We start from the raw sequence: 20,338 nt of genomic DNA on the forward strand, positions 1-20,338 counted from the left end.
TTTTATATACACAGTACATTTAAATGGCTGAAAAAACTTGGTAACCACCACTGGGGTGTCTTGGTCCTTGTAAGATGCCTTAAAGAATTTTTCATGATTTGTAACAATTTAGCAAAGAGCAAGGAAGGAGTTAGGCTTTGTTTCTACCTCTCATTGCCAGTTTTTCTGGCCGCTGACATGGCATTGCTATGGGGTCATCCACATCACCAAGGGTACCTGCTGTTATGCCAAACCCTACAAGGAGTCGTATTAGGAAACATTACACGTTGTGTTTTTGGACTGGGCTCCATTTTTTCACTGTAGATCCTGGTGAGGTGAGAAAGCCTGATGACAACTGATGTTTTGACAGATCAGTTGAGATACAAGAAAACTCCTCATGATGCAAATAATAACTGGAATCTCAGCCTTATATATAAATCCAAACTATATTCGCTTTTTGATCTTATGCTGATCCTTGGGTCTCCTCTGCTTTTCATTTAACTAATGTAGTGATCATGTGTCTTAGACCTTTCACATAACCACTGCAGTCAATCATTGGCCTAAAGGCTGCTTTACACGCAGCGACATCGGTAGCTATGTCGCTGGTGAAAGCACCCGCCCCCGTCGGTTGTGTGTCACGAGAAAATCGCTGCCCGTGGCGCACAACATCGCTAGGACCCGTCACACGGACTTACCTGCCTAGCGACATCGCTGTGGCCGGCGAACCACCTCCTTTCTAAGGGGTCGGTTCGTGCGGCGTCACAGCGACGTCACACGGCAAGCGTCCAATAGAAGCGGAGGGGCGGAGAGCAGCTGAAAGAAAGTGACGCCCACCTCGTTGCCGGAGGACGCAGGTACGGTGTTGTTAGTCATTCCTGGGGTGTCACACGTAGCGATGTGTGCTGCCTCAGGAACGACAAGCAACCTGCGTCCTGCAACAGCAACGATATTTGGGATTAGAACGACGTGTCAACAATCAATGATTAGGTATTTTTGATCGTTAACGGTCGTTGGTGCGTTTCACACGCAATGACGTCGCTAACGAGGCCGGATGTGCGAATAGAGCAGCAGAGGGCTGAAGAGATAAGTATTGCTTTATTTTGTTATTTAACCCATTTCCTGCATTTTTATAAATGGAAACAGGGAGTGAATGGGTATAACTATAGGAGTAACATACAGTAGTAGTTGTATGCAGACTTTGGTGTCCACTTGACTGAATCAAGTTCTTCTTACCATCCATAATTACCGGCTTTGGTAACTTCTTGTCCCCAGTACAAAAGAAACAGCATGAAAAACAAGGTAAAGCAATAGAAGACCACAAAATAGAGGGCATGAAAAACAGGGTAAAGCAATAGAATAACACAAAATAGAGAGCATGAAAAACAAGGTAAAGCAATAGAAGACCACAAAAAAAGACAAAAGAAAGAGCATGAAAAATAGGGTAAAGCAATAGAATAACACAAAATAGAGAGCATGAAAAATAGGGTAAAGCAATAGAATAACACAAAATAGAGAGCATGAAAAACAGGGTAAAGCAATAGAATAACACAAAATAGAGAGCATGAAAAACAGGGTAAAGCAATAGAATAACACAAAATAGAGAGCATGAAAAACAGGGTAAAGCAATAGAAGACCACAAAAAAAGACAAAAGAAAGAGCATGAAAAACAGGGTAAAGCAATAGAATAACACAAAATAGCATGAAAAACAAGGTAAAGCAATAGAATGAAACAAAATAGATAGCATGAAAAACAGGGTAAAGCAATAGAATAACACAAAATAGAGAGCATGAAAAATAGGGTAAAGCAATAGAATAACACAAAATAGAGAGCATGAAAAACAGGGTAAAGCAATAGAATAACACAAAATAGAGAGCATGAAAAACAGGGTAAAGCAATAGAAGACCACAAAAAAAGACAAAAGAAAGAGCATGAAAAACAGGGTAAAGCAATAGAATAACACAAAATAGCATGAAAAACAAGGTAAAGCAATAGAATGAAACAAAATAGATAGCATGAAAAACAGGGTAAAGCAATAGAATAACACAAAATAGAGAGCATAAATAATAGGGTAAAGCAATAGGAGAACACAAAAGAAAGCATAAAAACAGGGTAAAGCAATAGAGGAACACTCAAGAGATCATGTGAAAGTGGATGGACGAGGTTTTTGTTTTGCAATGAATTGCATATACAATTCTGTATATTGCAGTATGGAGAACGTATAGACCAGTGATCTCAAATCTGTCTTTTCAGCCGTTAAAAAACTACAGCTGCCAGATGCATCCTGGCATTGTCAGTACACTCTTCACGGAAACACGGAGTTGCTTCTCTTGTATGTAGTAAGCTGATTATGACAACCATAAAATTGATGGTACTTGGCTTCAGAAGAATGAATGGACCTGAGTGTGATCTGCAGACTCTACACGCGACACTCTTCCTTACAGGCTGATGCGTTACAGAGAAACTTCCGTTATACACTTATCGAGTGACTCGTTCGTGCCTATGTATTCATGAAAGTAACGGCTCGTCATACACACGAGTGACTCATGGACCATACTGACTCAATTTTCTCTCTATGCTCCTTCTAAAACCACAACACATGAGCATAACTGTGACATTGGGCAATGGAAAATACCTTTATTTCTGGCACAAGACCAACTCCATGGGGGAAATTCTTATAAAATGAAGACATGTGGACAACAAAGCGTTACTTTACACTTCATTAACTCAGCTCTAAGCATCCTGCTGCCGAGTGACGCAACCGTACAATTGTTTAGTGAAAGAAAGTGCTAAATTGTGATTGTTTCATGTCATGAGTGGGGTGTCTGTGACCCACGCGCGCCTGCTTGTTGGTTTTCTGTTCTGACGTTTAGTATTCTTTAGTTTCTGATGCTTGCACGTTCTGTCTGTGATACCGGTAAGCCTGTTCTGTATTACATCCTGATCTCTGTCTAACTGTCAGTATGGTCAGTCCATTTAAGTTTCCATTTTGTCTCTATTTTACCCCTCTTTAGTTCCTGTCTGTCTCCTACACCCTGGTTTCAATAATGTATCACTTAGATTAGTAGATGCAGCAGTTGTGATTCAATCAGATTTAGCATTGCAGCAGAGCTGAGAAAGCTGCCCCTCCCACACCAAGCTCTCTATATACAATGTCTATAGACAGAGAGCTCCTTATCACAGCAGGAGGCATGCTGGACTAGCTGACCTAGTCTGACAATAATAATCTCCTGAAGCTAAAACAAACATTGCAGATAACCAAGGCACACAGTGTAATAGGAGACACATGGTTGTGTTAACCCCTGCAGCATGCTGTCTTCAGATTACATAGCAAAAACTTGCTGACAGATTCCCTTTACGCTGCTGTATATTCTGTGCCTAGTAAGTAAATAAAAAATGGGAAGGGGAAAATAGATCCATTGAAGAAGAACAATAGAGATTTTGGAGAGGGTTGCTCACCTTTCACTGAGAGATGCACATAGATTGCCACATCTGTACTTCATTGGATAGTTATAATGCCTCAATTCCTTTATGAGATAGGGTTAAGGGGTGACTCCAAAGTTACAATCTGCAGATTTGCTGCATATGTTGTGGACCGTCCCACACCTAGAAGGGTTTAAGAAGGGAATAACAGACATAGTAATGTCAAATCTGTAAGTATCTCCCTCATGCCATTGGAGTGTATTGTAGGGTATGTGGAGGACCTCGAGACTGACGAACCAAGAAAGACTGCAGAGTCAAGACTTCCTTACATGACAAGGAAGTTGTTAGCACAACATTGGATAGATGAAAAGGCTCCCACCGCAGGTCTCTACTTGCGTATATGTATAGAGACAGCTTTGTCACTCAAGGTGACCGGGTGCGGGAGAAGCCACTGGGGACCCGTCTGTCCAATTACTCTTTCATGCAGCTCGGTCCCCGGCGGCTTTGGAGTCAAACTTACATGACCAAAAAAATTCATTGCAAAATTTGAGAAATTGGGCGTTATGGATTGATACATCCAGAATGACTTCCATGGAGTTAATTAGGTTTGTTTTCTCTGGGTTTGTTGTAGCTAATGGACTAGGAGATGTGGTATGTTAATAGTACGTGTTGACTTTCCTCACTCCAGGCGGAAGATGTAAGACAGTTTACCAGTCATTTTTGTCCCTTGGGGGTTTATTTAATATTTTATATATTCTAGAGTAGAGAGAGGAGTATGTGGTTTTCCATACATTTATCATTTGTTATTGCACTTTCTCTTGTATGTCTTGTACTGTATATACACGACCTTTTTTCGGCTATATCCTGGACCGTTCCTGACATAGCGGTGCACTCTAAGAAATATGTTCTATATGCGGGAATTTTTTTTCTCTGGGGCAGGCAATGGTTTGGGGGTTTGTATTGTCTGTGTTTTATGAAATATTTAAATCTTTCAATAAATTAATGAAAAAAAATATGTAAAATAAATTACATTAGAATAATGTTATTTTCCAAAAGATATGTAATTGTGCATAGTCACCAAATTATGTATTTTATTTCATATAATTACAGCTTGATATTTATACCGTGCTGACAGGCTGCAGATTGGCGCTGATCTGACCTTGTCTTTTCCTTCCTGTATGTTACTTTATACAGGACGTGTTTGAGCTAGGCCCGTAACAGATGGGGATCAGTATCTCGTCCATCTGTTCCTATGAATGTGTGTGCAGTGATCTCAGGGTGCCACATGGCTCGCCAATTATCACATATAAACATATGGCGCTGGTTCCTACATTTAGAATCAAATTACTATTTGTTATCATATTTTTTTTTGTTGGGACAATTTTTAGATCCATATTGCATGTGTTATACAAACTCGTTATTACTATTACTTGTAGACGATATAGACAAATAATACTTGATAGGCAACAGAAAATCAAGCCTGTAATACGTTACGTATCTTTTCTTTAACTTGTTTTCAACTTGTACTTTTGAAGTCTAGTCCATTGCCTAGTTTTCACAATTTTTTCATAGTGTTTTTTCACAATTTTGTCATATGCGGCATTGCTATAGTATTTTCTTTATTTCTCCAGGTTGTCCAGGGTGACTGTCCTTCATGAGTACGTTGGCTGTAGGACATACGAGGTGCCCACCTCAGCTGTTATCAAGGACATCAAGCAGCTGATCTACAAAGAAACTGATTTTCCTGTCTCAGAACAGCGTCTTCTACTACACAACAAAGAGGTGAGTTGTGAATGAGAATACATAGATGGAAGGATATGACGTACTGACCAACCTGAATCGTAAAGTTTGAGATTCATACCGGTCACCTAGTGTATGGGGCTCAAATTTGAACACTGACTTTTCACGGAATTCTGTGTCCGAGTTCGGAGTTCAGGTGTTGTTCGTATGCTAATAAAGTTTGTTGAACAGCTGCAGCACAGCCAATCAACAGGCTTTTCAGCATGGAAAAGCTGCCTGTACGCTGCTGTGAAAAAAAAATGACGTGGTGTACCCCCTATTTTTGATAAACAACGCGGGTATAGCACACAGCTGTGGGTTGAAGCCCTCAGCTGTCTGCTTTACCTTGGCTGGTTATCAAAAATAGTCATTTTTTTTTTATTTATACCCTACCCACATTTGTTCAGGGCATTTGTCCTGCTCTTAGCCTCATTTTGCAGCCACCTAGCCCATTTTACAGTACAAAAGTTCAGGCCCCCATTTACTTATATGGCGTCCGGGATCAAGTCTGAGTCCGGGCGAACCAGAACTTGCATGGGTCCTCTCATCCCTAATATTAAAAAAGCAGCTGCAAAGAGGCCCTGAGGGTAAAGGGCCTGTGCAACTTTTTTATTGAGATTTAGGGCTTGTTAGGACAAACTAACACCACAATGTTTTCAGTCCGAGTGCGATTGGACAAAACATCAGTTCGTACTAATACTAATGTTATTCTATTGGACCATTCACAAGTCCGCTTATTGCCTTGCACTGGGATGGTCTGAGGAACAATTCGCAGCCATAAAAGTAGTTTGATCAACCTAAGGCCTCATTCAGACGTCAGAGTTTTTTTTTTTACATATGTGATAAATGGGCCACATTTAATTAGTGATTTTCATCAGCGTTTCATCACATTTTCATCATAGTTTAAGGGGGAAAAAAACATTTCTCCACCTTCTCCTATATATCAGTCAGTGAACTAACCCATAGACTTGCGATGGCATTTTTGATACAACACTCGGATCAATATTGGGCATTTAATTTTAGGCTGGGGCCACACGGGGCACTACTGCGATGCTCACATGAGACTCGGCTCGCGCTGGCCACACAGCAGGAGCCGAGTGTCATGCGAGCGTGCCTGCGTCTGAGGTCCGACCCTGCGAGCGGACCTCAGCTGCGGCGGGCGGGCCGGCGATGCGGAGGGGCGGACCAGCACTGCAGAGGGGCGGGCCGGCACGGAGGAGGGGAGGGAGGGATTTCTCTCCCTCTCTCCTCCGTAGCCGGCTATTGTGATTCTCGCTCTGCACGCGTGGTACACCGGAGTACCGCAAGTGCAGTGCGATTTTTCTCTCGCCCCCATTCACTTGAATGGGTGCGAGAGAAAAGGGACTCACCTTACAATCGCAGCATGCTGCACTTGTTTTCTCGGTCCAATTAAGGCTGAGAAAATAATCGCTCCTGGGTGCTGTCACACAGGCTAGAATTGGTCCGAGGGGAATGCGATGTTTTATCGCACTCCACTCGCACCGATTTTCTCGCCGTGTGGCTTAGGCCTTACATGGACTGCTCAGCCTGAGGAAAAAATGTGACATGTGAATAGACCCACATACATAGGTACAGGTGCTATCAGTGAAAAAAACGGATAGAACTCGTATGTGCTAAATGGATGTGTGAATGAGGCCTTAGATGTGCTGCACAAGGTAGAGCCTGTAGGAGGATATACTGTATACAGCGAACATGAAGCTCTGTAGTGCATGGCCTCAGGGACACGTGTGCTCTCGTATGATACTCTGCGGGGAGCTGTATTATGGGGTTAGTCTACCGTAGAATAAATGCTTTAGGAGGATACTACCTGTACACTAAGAATGAAAAATTGGAGGTATACAGGGAATAATGGGGTCCGATTTTTTTCCTTTGTTCCTGTGCTTCTCCGTTCCTGAGATATAACCCCCTCTTCCCAATATAAATATCTAGTGTTTTTAGCCAATTAGGCGTGATCCTGAGAAAATTCACTGAGAAAATTGATGATCGCACCCACTTGGCTAAAATGAGTAAACAAAAGTGGGGGCCACATCACAGGAATGGAGAAACACAAGAACAAAAGAAAAGCAATACCAATTTGCACGAGTTAAAAAAATATATGCATTATTTATGTCTCTCTAAATGTTCTCTTTAAAGAGGTATTCCCATATCAAACATATATGGCATATTTTATACCGGCAGTGAATAATAAAGCCCCAGTCCTCGAGATAGCAATGTTCAACGCTCGAAGCGCGTAGGCCAAGTGATTCATCTTATTAACCTCTCATTTTAAGAGCATATCAATAAAATAATGCTTTTATAGACAAATATTTTTTGGCTGCAAGAGCTGGATATTTTCTCTCTACAAATCTCACATTTATGGCATATTTCCTGGATTTGCCATGAATGTCAGAGACGGGAATACCCCTTTAGAGGACCTTACACCAAACTCTTCATATTGAACTGGACACACAATGTAATAGTGGCTGCAGAGCAGAATGCATTTTTTTTCTTCTTTAATTCGCATCGGTTGCAGAGATATTAGCAATCAAAGTATTTAGCACCTAATGAGTTAACTTTTTTTAAGCCCAAGTGGGTGTTATCAAACGGTTTTCACTGGGGACGTGTACTTCTTTCTTCTCCGTATATGATGATGACCAATCATAACCAGGCATCAGCACTGAAAGGAAAGGAGAACACCCCCCCCCCACTATAGCTTAGAGCAGATTTCTCAGTGTGTGAATTGTAATGATACATCCCCAATCTCCTGATCTCACCTTATGCATGAGTGAGCCTGGGTGGAGGGGCAGTGCAGCTGAGCTAAGCTGTGTCACATTACAAACTCTATCAATTTTTCTCTTCTCATAGCACTGTCAGCCCTACCACGCTACTCCTCCCCAGGAATGAGAGCTCAAAGTATCAGTATCGCACCTGTATCTGTTGTGCTCAACTGTAATCACTTTGAAGTGACATCAGAGCCGAGTGTCATTCCATGTCACACAGGAGTGTTCCAGAGATGGTAGGTTCCTTCTGTGTGAGATGTAATGTCAGCCCTGATGTCACTGCATAACTATTCCAACCTGCTTAAGCACAGCAGACATAAGTGTGATTACTGACACACTCAGTAACCAGGAGAGCTGATAGAAGGGTTTGCAATGTGACACAGCTAAACTCAGCTGTACTGTTTCTCCCCCATACTGAGTCATGCAGGAGGTTAGACCAGGATATCTGATCTGTTATATATTACACACTGAGAAACCTAAGTTATGGTAGGGGTGTGTTCTTTTTCCTTTGAATTTGCTTCTTGCTTTTCATTGGTCACTATCATAAGAAGAGCAGAAGTACACACCCCCCAGTGAAAATAGTCTGATGACACCCACTTGGATTTAATAAGAAAGTTAGCTTTTTAGATGGCAAGTACTTTTATTGCTAATGTCGAAATAAAAAATATATATATATTTCCACCCTGCAGCCACCTGTACATCATGTTACCTTTAAACATGAAAAATTTCATGAAATGTCCTCTTTAAGCAGTGGGTTTTTGGAGATGACTTGAAAATATCAAGACTAGGGCTTTAAAGCAGTGACCACTAGCAAATGAGGCACCAAACCACAGTGTCGGCCTATTATGCCCTGGTTAACGATGGACACACAGTATTCTTGTTCAGCGTCCCATATCGTGTATGTGCCCAGATGCTACAAACTTGATGTTCTGGGAAAAAAAAAAGTTATGTAGCTAATGGAACAGGCTGGTAAATTTATTTATTTTCATATTAACTCAGTATAGTACTTCCATAGTCCAGAGATGTTCCCTCGCCGGCTCTGTGTAAGGGTAGGGATGTATTAATAGCATTACTATGAATTGGAGCATTGTGTAAAGATCTCACTTTCTAGTTTTGCCTTACGTCTTCTCCACATGTCTGATATGTCTATACAAACATTAGGATAAGTGTATTTAATGCTGTTTGCATTGTTTATTCCTTTTTCTTAGATTTTAGATGCATTAACCTTTTATGTGCAATCTATTTTTATTGTAAACAGGTATAGATACAATCAAGTGAAATGCAATGGCAAAGTTTTAGGAACAGATTGTCAAACTAGACCATCTAGTAGCAAATAATTAATTATAAAGAGAAGAATACTCACATTTAAAAGATAATCGAAAAATGTAACATGTTTCTATGCAATTTTTGTGAGAAAACTACTCCCAGTTCTTGCTCCCAAGCCTGCTGAAATGTCAACTTTCCCTTGTTGATCAAGCAGTTTATATATTAAGGATATTGCGGGGCCAGGTAGAGAATCCTGCAAAAAACAAATTCTGAAAAAAGTGGGAACAGACAGATAATCTCTATATTTTCTGAGATGATAAAAACAAATACAACTGTAGGTAGTCAAACCACAAAAGTTTTCTGGATGGGGACTGAGCCTATATAAAGAGACAAATGAGGGTAACTTTTTCCCTGTGCTAATAAGCGCTAGGACTAGTCAAAAGGGCGTTAATTCGCTCCGACTAGTCTGCCCACTTTCCATGGTATCACCCCCCTGTGGGCGTGATACCATAATTTCAATGAGCCGACCTCACCGGCGGCTGATGGAAATTTCATGCATGCATGTGGCTCCTTCTCAGCTTCCGATGCGCTCTGAAGGGCAGGAGACTGTGGATCATGCGCAATGCGCTTGTGAAGCTGACTAGTGTACACCCAGCTAAGGAGGCCAAGTGACCCTGCGGGAATGAGGCACGCATAAGCACGATATTTCCATGAGCCGGCGGTGACGTTGTCTTATTGAAATCATGGTAACATGGGCGTGACACCACGGAAGAGGGCTGACTAGTCGGGGCAAAGCAACGCCCTTGTGAGCAGTCCCAGGGCTTATTAGCAAAGGGAAAGTTATTAAACCTTTTTTTATACTTTGCTTTTACACAATATTATTAGGCAGGGACGGTTAGGCAGGAACTTTTAGCCCACATATGTTCCTGTTCCTAGGTTAAGCTTTATTTACATAAACCAGAAAAGCCCGTCAAAGAGGAACTGTCATAGACAGTCCATTTAATTTGTTTTTAACTTAGGAAGTGACTTTTTTTCTTAGGCTGGATTTCAACTATTCATTGGTCAAACAGATTCAGAGGACCATGGTCTAGTAGCCTCATTAGTTGTCCATGTCCACTGCACCGGAGCCCTGTTATGCTACACTCTGATGATGAGCTTTTGGTGCATTTTTTTGACAATACCTGTTTTTGCTGCATCAAAAATGTAGCGTGTTACAGTTCCAGCAAAGTGCATGGGATTTCTGGAAATCTCCTGCCCTTTGACCTTCTTTTTTACGCTGAGTATCTGACTTTTGGTGTTTATTTCAGATTTGCCACATGTCAGTTTCTCTTTTGGGTACACTGAGTTTTCTGTACAGATTTTCACCATAGACTTCCATTAGATGCAAAAAATTTACAGGTAAAAAACAGACATGCATTTTTTGTGCGTTTCCGCGGTGGAAATGCATAAAAAAACACAAGAAATATGTACCTAGGAATGTCAATACAGTTTTGTCAAAGCCAAATACCAGGAAGTTTTAAAAACAAAGTATTAAAATACAATAAAAAAGCATGTTAAAAAATGCACAGAAAAATGCAATTAAAAAATGCAAGTAATCTGAGTTATATAATAGGTGCAGAAATTCTACAACATGAAAAACTTTCGAAAAGCTGATAATGGGAATTTAGCCTTAAAGTGAACCTGCCAGGTCCTGTATACACCCAGAACCACGAGCAGTTCTTGGTGCATATTTCTAATCCCTGCATAACTGTCCCTGTATATGTAGCGCCCAGGGAAGGGGGTACTCGGTCCCGGGCAGAATATACCGTTAGGGATGTCACTTTGGTGGCCGTTGCCCGGTTCTGTGCCCTGGGCCCCTTTTACAAAGAGGGATATTTACATGGGAAAATAGAATTAAGGGTACTTTACACGCTGCTATATCGGTACCGATATCGCTAGCGAGCGTACCCGCCCCCAGCAGTTGTGCGTCACGGGCAAATCGCTGCCCGTGGCGCGCAACATCGCTTACACCTGTCACACGGACTTACCTTCCCTGCGACATCGCTCTGGCCGGGGAACCGCCTCCTTTCTAAGGGGGCGGTACGTGCGACGTCACACGGCAGCCGTCCAATAGAAGCGGAGGGGCGGAGATGAGCGGGACGTAACATCCCGCCCACCTCCTTCCTTCCTCATTGCGGCCGGCCGCAGGTACGAGGTTGTTACTCGTTCCTGCGGTGTCACACATAGCGATGTGTGCTGCCGCAGGTACGACAAACAACCTCGCTACTGAATAGGCAATGATTTTTGGTAAGTGAAGGACGTCTCACATGCCAACGATTTTTGCCTCTTTTGCAATCGTTTAAGGTCGCTCATACGTGTTAAACGCTGCGACGTCGCTAACGGCGCCGGATGTGCGTCACAAACACCGTGACCCCAACGATATATCGTTAGCGATGTCGCAGCATGTAAATGGCCCTTTAATGTCATGTGACACCACCTGCGGGTTGCGGTTAAGGATGGAGAACCTCCGCTGCTAAATGTGGGTACTCCCAGAGCTGGTGGTGATTGCAGCAATGGTGTTAGGCCATCCGCAGGTAGGGCCATGCCTGGGAGATGAGGGGCAATAATGGAGACCACACCAGGTTGTCTTTAACAGTCTCTACTGACTCAGGCCCTTGGATTGCTGGTTCAGGTCTCAGGAGTATCAGTGCCAATGTAGTGACCCAGGTTGCTCTGTCCTCTGCACTCTCCATTGGTTGGATCCCCATAGCGTGGAGCATTTGGGGCCTGACTGTTCCTTTGGGGTACAGTCTCCTTCTCCGTACAGTGGGGCAGTGCGGACCCTGTGGGGAGGTAAGTGTCCGAACCCCGATCCTAGTTTACTGCTGATGCCCCTGGATTATTTGGTTCAGTGAAGTCCGTGAAGATGTCCTCATTGGGCAGGTATTTATCAAGCCGTGTAGAACTGGCACCTGATCTAGGGCCCTGTGCCCCGTGCGTGCCCTGGTCCCAGCAGTATCTCCGGTACCCGACCTGGCAACCTCTCTCCTGGGTCAAGGACCCAGCTCAGACACGTCCGCACATCTCTCCCGTGTGCTGCACGCTCTCAACTCTTGACTGACTGCTGACCCCTCCCACCAGGATGGCTAATCCCAGGGACTCGTTCCTTTCCATGGCGACCATCCCCTTACATGGTTAACCCTCTATGCCCGGTGTGGAGTGGCGAACTTAGGATTTTGGTTGTGCTTTGGTGGTATCGGCACTAATACTCCAGGTCCCAGGGGGTAGGTCCTGCATACCCAAGAGGATGCAGTTCCCTGTAGTGCCCTGAGTGTCTCAGGGGCGCTACATATACACTAGCATAGATAAAGAGATCTTTAGAAAAAGTATTTCTAAAAATTCTTTATAATATGTTAATGAGGCCAGCGACTAGTTGCAAGGGCGTTATTTCCCTTGGCTAGTCGGCCCCCTTAGCATGGTAGCACACGGCTGTGGGCCCCTGTGGGTGTGCTAACATGCTAATGAATACGCAGCTCAGAGGCATGGTCGCTCTAACCTCTGCTGCCATCGCTAGTTTTTGGCTCAGTACGCGCAATCAAAATGTCCCTGGACTTCTGGTTATGCGCACTACACCAGTTTGAAGCTGTGATGCACCTGGTGTCATAGTATGTATGACTGGACTTTTGATTAGGAGCACTGAGCCGAAATCCAGTATCGGGTGTGGTGGCAACAGAGAGCGGTGAGATCGACCATGCCTCTGAGCTGCGCGTTCATTAGCATGTTAACACGCCCACAGGGACGTGCTTACATGCTAAGGGGGCCGACTAGCCAAGAGATTTAATGCCCTTGCAACTAGTCCCTGTGCTCATTAGCATATCATAAAGAATTTTTAGAAATAATTTTTCTAAAGATCTCTTTATCTATGCTAGTGTATACAGGGACGGTTAGGCAGGGATTAGCAATATGCACCCAGAACTGCTCGTGGTTCTGGGTGCATATTGCACCTGACAGATTCACTTTAATCTCCTCCAATCAGCGGTATCTCTGGTGCATTATCTAATTAGAGACATCATTATTGTACCTAATGCACAAATGACATTGTGCTGAGTCTACTAATCAGAAGAAGTATCGGGCAGCCATGGACTACTGATGTGGCCACTGGACCAGTGTCCTGTGAATCTTTTTGCTAAGCTGTATTTGTGAACCATCAGGTGCCAGACCAACAAACTTTTTGAATGTTTATTACAGTGATTCATTAGATGTAATTCTGTAAAAAAAAAGAAACAATGAGGCCTATTTATCAAGACTGATGTAGCACACTCTCGCTCTATGCCAGTCTTGAAGTTGAAGAGGCGCTAAATTCATTAGTAGGTGCACGCCACTTAATGAATTTGGTGCTTCTTTTGAGAGACGTGTGCCTCTGTGCTCCACACCAAAAATGCTCCTTCAGTCGGGGACTGGAGGAGTATTTCTGGTGTAAAACATGCTGGCACTTTTTATGACACGGACGCGTGGAGGTAACCACTCCCAGTCCCGTCTTGTTCCTCTCAAACTCTGCCCATTTTGGCTTTGCTGATCCAAAGTGTCATAAAGCACAAAAGTCACTACATTCTTGCACAGCTATGCATTGTTCACACTTTTAGTAACTTTTCAAAGCTTTTAGCCACTGATGTGGCGTAAAACACTGATGAATCAGCCTCAGAGTTCATATATAGCCAGGCAAGACACCAATAGTCTTATTGGTGTTTAGTGTCTAGAGCTTTCACATTATCATCCCCCATCTATTGATAACGAAATGACTCTACTCATCCTGTCCCAGTCTGTAGAGAAAAGCTACAGAAAACAGAAAGTCTCCCGCTATGACTATCCTAGCTACTTCAACAATTTTGATTCTGTTGCTAGTAACAAACTCCCCACCAGAATTAGAAAAATGTTTATAATAAAAACCTTTAAGTAATATGTCATTTTCTAGTGATACATGATTTTCCACAATACCGGCAGATTAAAAAGCAAGAAAAATACCTCCATTTATCATATATGTTATTTATTGCTGTGCAGAGCCTGGTATTATCTCCTATGTTCTATAACGCCTCTACTAAATCTTCAGGATGACGTGACTCTGACTTCCAAGGAAGCTCATGAACAGGAATATAACATTACACTATTTGGCTAGAAGCCGCATCTTGACTCAACTTCAACAGCCGTTTTGTGGCTGCTCCATGATGTGAAACAGGTGTCCAGTGCTGTGGAGGTCACAACGAGGAGATATAGAGCTGCATCCAATCATGGCTTATTAGTTAACACTAGAAGTCCCAGGAATTTCGAGCTCCATAGGGTTTCAATGGTAGAAATGTTAAATGACCCCTCTCTGGGACTTCTAGTGTTAAAGATGATGTGTCACCAAATTTCAAAACACAAACTGTGTACTTATTGATATCTCTTAGACATGATGAGACTGGTGTACTTACTTTGAAAACCCTTTTCAGAATGTATTATTATTATTCCTGATGCAGGCATAAAAAAATAGAAGAGACGTTAGTGAGCCAAACTTATGTCCTAAAACCAAGCATGCAAAGATCTGCATTCAACAAAAGAGTATAGTTCTAGGTAGAGTATATTCCTTTGCACCACAGAAAAAATATATATATACTGTGTATATATACCGTATTTTTCGGACCATAAGACGCACTTTTTTCCCCCAAATGTTGGGGCAAAGTTGGGGGTACGTCTTATGGTCTGACTATAGAGCTGCGGCCGGGAATAAGGGTGCTGCGGTGGAGCGGGTCATCGGGGTCACGAGCAGGCTGTAGCAGCCTGCTATGACCACGTGGGCCCGCTCATTACATATGCACGCCCATCCTCCCGCCCATTTCTCAGCGCAGAAGCCGACACTGACAGGTGGGCGGGAGGACGAGCGGGCACCCGCGCATAGTAAAGAGCCGGTCCGCATGATCACCCCTGGCAAACACAGCCTGGAGTGATCATGTGCGGCTGTATTCACTGCTCCCCGCGCGTCATCATCAGCGCGGGATGTAGTGAATCAGTACACTCACCCGTCCCCGTGTGTGGAGCCGTCCCCCTGCAGCACGCGATGTCTTCCTGTCTGTGCCGGTCAGCTGATCTGTGCTGATCAGCTGATCGGCACAGACAGGAAGACATCGCGATGCTGCAAGAGAACGGCTCCACACCCAGGTCAGTGGCACAGAGAGGAAGATGATCGGTGCTGCAGGGAGTGAGGAACAGGTGAGTATAAAAGTTTATTTTTTTTTCTCTGTGCTATAGGATACAGGCCATATACCAGGATGGTATATGAGCACGATGGGGGCATATAGAAGGATGGGAGTATATGAGCAGGATGGATGGGGGGGTATATGAACAGGATGGGGGTATATGAACAAGATGGGGGTATATGAACAGGATGGATGGGGGAATATGAGCAGGATGGGGGAATATGAGCAGGATGGGGGTATATGAACAGGATGGGGGTATATGAACAGGATGGGTGCATATGAACAGGATGGGGTATATGAACAGGATGGGAGTATATGAGCAGGATGGATGGGGGAATATGAGCAGGATGGATGGGGGGTATCTCAATAGGATGGGGGTATATGAATAGGATGGGGTATATGAACAGGATTGGAGTATATGAGCAGGATGGATGGGGGAATATGAGCAGGATGCTGGTATATGAGCAGGATAGGGGTATATGAGCAGAATGGGGGTATATAAACAGGATGGGGGTTTATAGCAGGATCATATACAAGGCAGGAGGATCATTACCAGGATGGGGTACCTTAGTAGAGAATTTGGGGACATTACCCCCATGACAGTGTCAGCAGCAGATCCTCGCCCCATAACAGTGTGTCATGACCAAATTTTTTTGCTTAAAGTTTTATTTTCCTATTTTCCTCCTCTAAAAGCAGGGTGCGTCTTATAGTCTGGTGCGTCTTATAGTCCGAAAAATACGGTATTTATATATATATATTGTTTTTTCATATTTCAAAAACATATTGATAAGTTAATTGACTTCCTATGAAACTGGCCCCACTGTATGTCTAAGATACAGAATTTAGATTGTGACCACCATGGATGATGATGCGCAATGGCTCTGTTACGAGGGGCATTGTTGTAGATACTGTATGGTAGTTTGGTGGCTCTATTATGGGGTACTTTTTAAGATACCTAATTCTAAAAGAGATCGAGATCTTTGGTGCCAACCACACACGTGACGTTTGGAGACTGGATGGCACTGCATACGACCCCAAGAATACCATCCCTACAGTCAAGCATGGTGGTGGGAGCATCATGCTGTGGGGCTGTTTCTCAGCCAAGGGGCCTGGCCATCTGGTCCGCATCCATGGGAAGATGGATAGCACGGCCTACCTGTAGATTTTGGCCAAGAATCTCCGCTCCTCCATCAAGGATCTTAAGATGGGTCGTCATTTAATCTTCCAACAAGACAACGACCCAAAGCACACAGCCAAGAAAACCAAGGCCTGGTTCAAGAGGGAAAAAATCAAGGTGTTGCAGTGGCCTAGTCAGTCTCCTGACCTTAAGCCAATTGAAAACTTGTGGAAGGAATGTATGCACCTGAACATGAGGTTCTTGGTTTAACATTATGATCAGACTGTATTAAGCCCACTTCCAGGTCACGGCGAACCTCTGAGTGGGTCCCTAAATTATTTAAGCCTTAAAGGTGCCATGCAGCAACCACCACTACATTCACAGTGCACCTGCAAGGCGGGTGACCTAGTGTATAACAACACCCATGCTGCAAGGCTATTTCCCCAAGACTCCAGGTCACACTGCCCCACAGACACTAAAACCACCACAACAATGGCTGACACACAGCACAAACTTCCTGTGAAAGGAACTGGCCAACTCACCTTCCACAAGCTCCCAGACTATGAACTGAGAGCAAAATAAGGCAGAAACCCTCTTGAAGTCTCCTACAGCCCCACATAAGAACATTTCCACCATCATATTTCACTGTAGGCACCATGCATTTTTCTAAATTCATTTTTCTAAATACATGGCACCTACAGTGAAACATGGTGGTGGCAGTGATCTTATGTGGGGGGCTGCATGAAAACTGCTGGCATCAGGGAGCTACATCCTACTGTCATATGTGCAAAATTAAGCAAAAACAATTGTACCCTCAAAGTGACCTGGGCCATTTTTCTAAGTGGTCCTCCCTTTTTAGAGAATACTTGGCAACTGTTGACCGTGTAAGTGCTCCGGATTAAGTGTGTATCATCTTGTTAAAAAAAAAAATATATATATATATATTTTTTAAATTGCAAAATCAATTGAATTGAATGGAACATTTGGCCATGAAAACCTTAACAGATGCATCATGCCGGATACTAATCAATATTTCTTCCTGGAAATAGACATGAGCAAATTGTTACTTCTGTTCTTGCACAAAGCTTCTAGAAGCAAGTTGTGGTTTTCTACAGTCCATAAGAGCATTGTTAACTCACCACATTCCTGTTTTGTTTTTTTTTTGGTTCAGATGTAATTATTTTTCTCAGCCCTTTGTCCATAACCTTCATTTTTTTCCCTGTGTACTACGGTTAGGATCAGATGAAGGTAGATAATTCTAGATGTCTGTTACCTGATATGTGCCGCTGGTGCTTACTATGGTGAAATTTAATATAAGTTGCATATTATATTTTTTTGATTGGTTGGTAACTCCCGAAAGGGGTCTCTTAGGAAATCTGTCTGCTATTTGATATATTAGAAAGACTCTTCTATAGGGCAAATAGGGATAAATCCTATTTTTAAATTTTGTTAACATTTCATTTCATTTAATTTTCTTTTAAATGTTTTTATTAATTTTAACCATTTCATTTAATTTTGACCTTTCCTTATTGATGATTTGTTTTTTTCATAGTTACATGACAGGACCAAGATTGAGGACCTGACCACTGAGAAGACAAACCTATTCGTAAATCTCCAATCAAAGGGACTAAAAGGAGGAGGTAATTGTGGTTTTTGCTTTTTATCCCATTAAAAAAGAACTTCAGAAAGGAAAAGATAAAAAAAAAACCTGACTAATCCTTGTAATGACAGTTCTGAAAATGTTCTACTGGTTTCTTATTTCGAAAGTTCTTTTCGGGCTACTAATAGTCGTAGTAGCCACTGTAGTAGTTTGACTGGGTCCTAAGATTTCTTGGAATTTATTTTTACTTGTCATTTTAGCTAAAATAAATAATTCAATATAATACAATATCATACTATCATTTATTTAATAGGTAAATTTGGGCAGACCACACCACCTCTTGTTGACTTTCTCAAGGACATATTAAGGAGATACCCCGAAGGAGGGCAAATCCTAAAGGTAAATACAAGTTCCTATATGATAAAACTACAAAGTCTCATGTACCAAAAAGTTGGAAACTAATCTTTTTGATCTGTGTAATATTTATATTTTCCTTCAGCATTCTTGTTCAGCTGACCACATATTGCTCGGCTTTCAGTCACAGAGGCGCGGCTTCAGTCACCACTTAGTACATAGTGAACAATGAATGTAACTGTGCCCAGGAACTCACTGACAGCTGGATCAGCAATTCATCAGTAGAGAGCCAGCAATCTCTCCGCTCGCTTCAATATATTTTTTCCTTCAGCATCCTTGTTCAGCTGACCAAATTTTACTCATTAAAGAGAACCTGCCATGAAAAAACGCTATTAACCTTCATATATGAGGTTAATATGTAGGTTAATAGCATTCTTAAGCTAGACAGCTGCTGCACTAAAAGCCCGGCTGCTTGGAGGAAATTAATTTTATTCTTCCCGGCAGCCTCCGTCTTTCAGTCACACAGGCGCGGCTTAAGTCACCACTTAGTACTTATTGAAGAGTGGCTGTAATCGTGCCCCGGCACTGACTGACAGCCGACTCAGCAGTACATCAGTACAGAGCCAGCTGTTGGTCAGTGCCAAACATTGGTTACAGCTGGTGCTCACTTTGAACTGATTGGTGACTGAATTTGGGCTGGCCACGCATCTATGACTGAAAGCCAGAAGCTGCTGGGATGAATAAAGTTAATTTTCTCCTGGTAGCCGGACTATCATGGCGGTGGCCGAGCAGTTTTAGAACGCTTTTAACCAACAGATTGACCCCATATCTGCAGATAAGTGTTTTTTTCTACGTCACAGGTTCCCCTTAAATCTACAACTACAAAAGTAACTCATAAAAATAGAGATGAAATATTTTTAAGCAATTTTTAACTCCTGTGGACTAAATTATTTATTCACAGTGAATGACCTGGATTCCTATGCAACCCTACAGAAATAAAAGTAGAATTTCATGAGTAGATGTTGCAAATTACCATCAGTATCCTCAATGAAGTCAGCAGAATAATGTCTGATTCTACAATTTTGTGTATTTATGTTGTTTATATTTTTTTTAAAGGGGTGGTTAATTTACACCATGTGCAGAATTATTAGGCATGTTGTATTATGTTGTATTTTAGAGGATTTTTTTTTATTATTGATCAACAACTATGTTCTCAATCAACCCAAAAGACTCATAAATATCAAAGGTTAATATTTTTGGAAGTTGGAGTATTTTTTTTTTTAGATTTGGCTATCTTAGGAGGATATCTGTTTTTGCAGGTAACTGTTACTGTGCAGAATAATTAGGCAACTTAATAAAAACCAAATATATTCCCATCTCACTTGTTTATATTCACCAGGTAAACCAATATCACTGCACAAAATTTAGAAATAAACATTTCTGACATGCAAAAACAAAACCCCCAAAAATTAGTAACCAATATAGCCACCTTTCTTTATGATGACACTCAACAGCCTACCATCCATAGATTCTGTCAGTTGCTTGATCTGTTTATGATCAGCATTGTGTGCAGCACCCACCACAGCCTCCCAGACACTGTTCCGAGAGGTGTACTGTTTTCCCTCCCTGTAGATCTCACATTTTATGAGGGACCACAGGTTCTCTATGGGGTTCAGATCAGGTGAACAAGGGGGCCATGTCATTATTTTGTCATCTTTTAGACCTTTACTGGCCAGCTACGCTGTGGAGTAGTTGGATGCATGTGGTGGAGCATTAATCATGTTTTTCTTGAACGATACTGACTTCTTCCTTTACCACTGCTTGAAGATGTCT

The 20,338-nt window shown here is 42.5% G+C and overlaps 1 protein-coding gene across 1 annotated transcript in view; it reads left to right on the forward strand.

Moving 5' to 3' along the window:
- SACS (sacsin molecular chaperone) overlaps nt 1–20,338 on the forward strand; it is a 97,280-nt gene that overhangs the window by 25,631 nt on the left and 51,311 nt on the right. Inside the window, exons 2-4 of the mRNA XM_075337387.1 lie at nt 5,032–5,182; nt 18,104–18,191; nt 18,465–18,550. Coding sequence (XP_075193502.1) covers nt 5,032–5,182; nt 18,104–18,191; nt 18,465–18,550 — 325 coding nt within the window. The remainder of the gene's footprint in view (nt 1–5,031; nt 5,183–18,103; nt 18,192–18,464; nt 18,551–20,338) is intronic.

Source organism: Anomaloglossus baeobatrachus, chromosome 2 (assembly GCF_048569485.1).
Source record: "Anomaloglossus baeobatrachus isolate aAnoBae1 chromosome 2, aAnoBae1.hap1, whole genome shotgun sequence".
NCBI lineage: Eukaryota > Metazoa > Chordata > Amphibia > Anura > Aromobatidae > Anomaloglossus > Anomaloglossus baeobatrachus.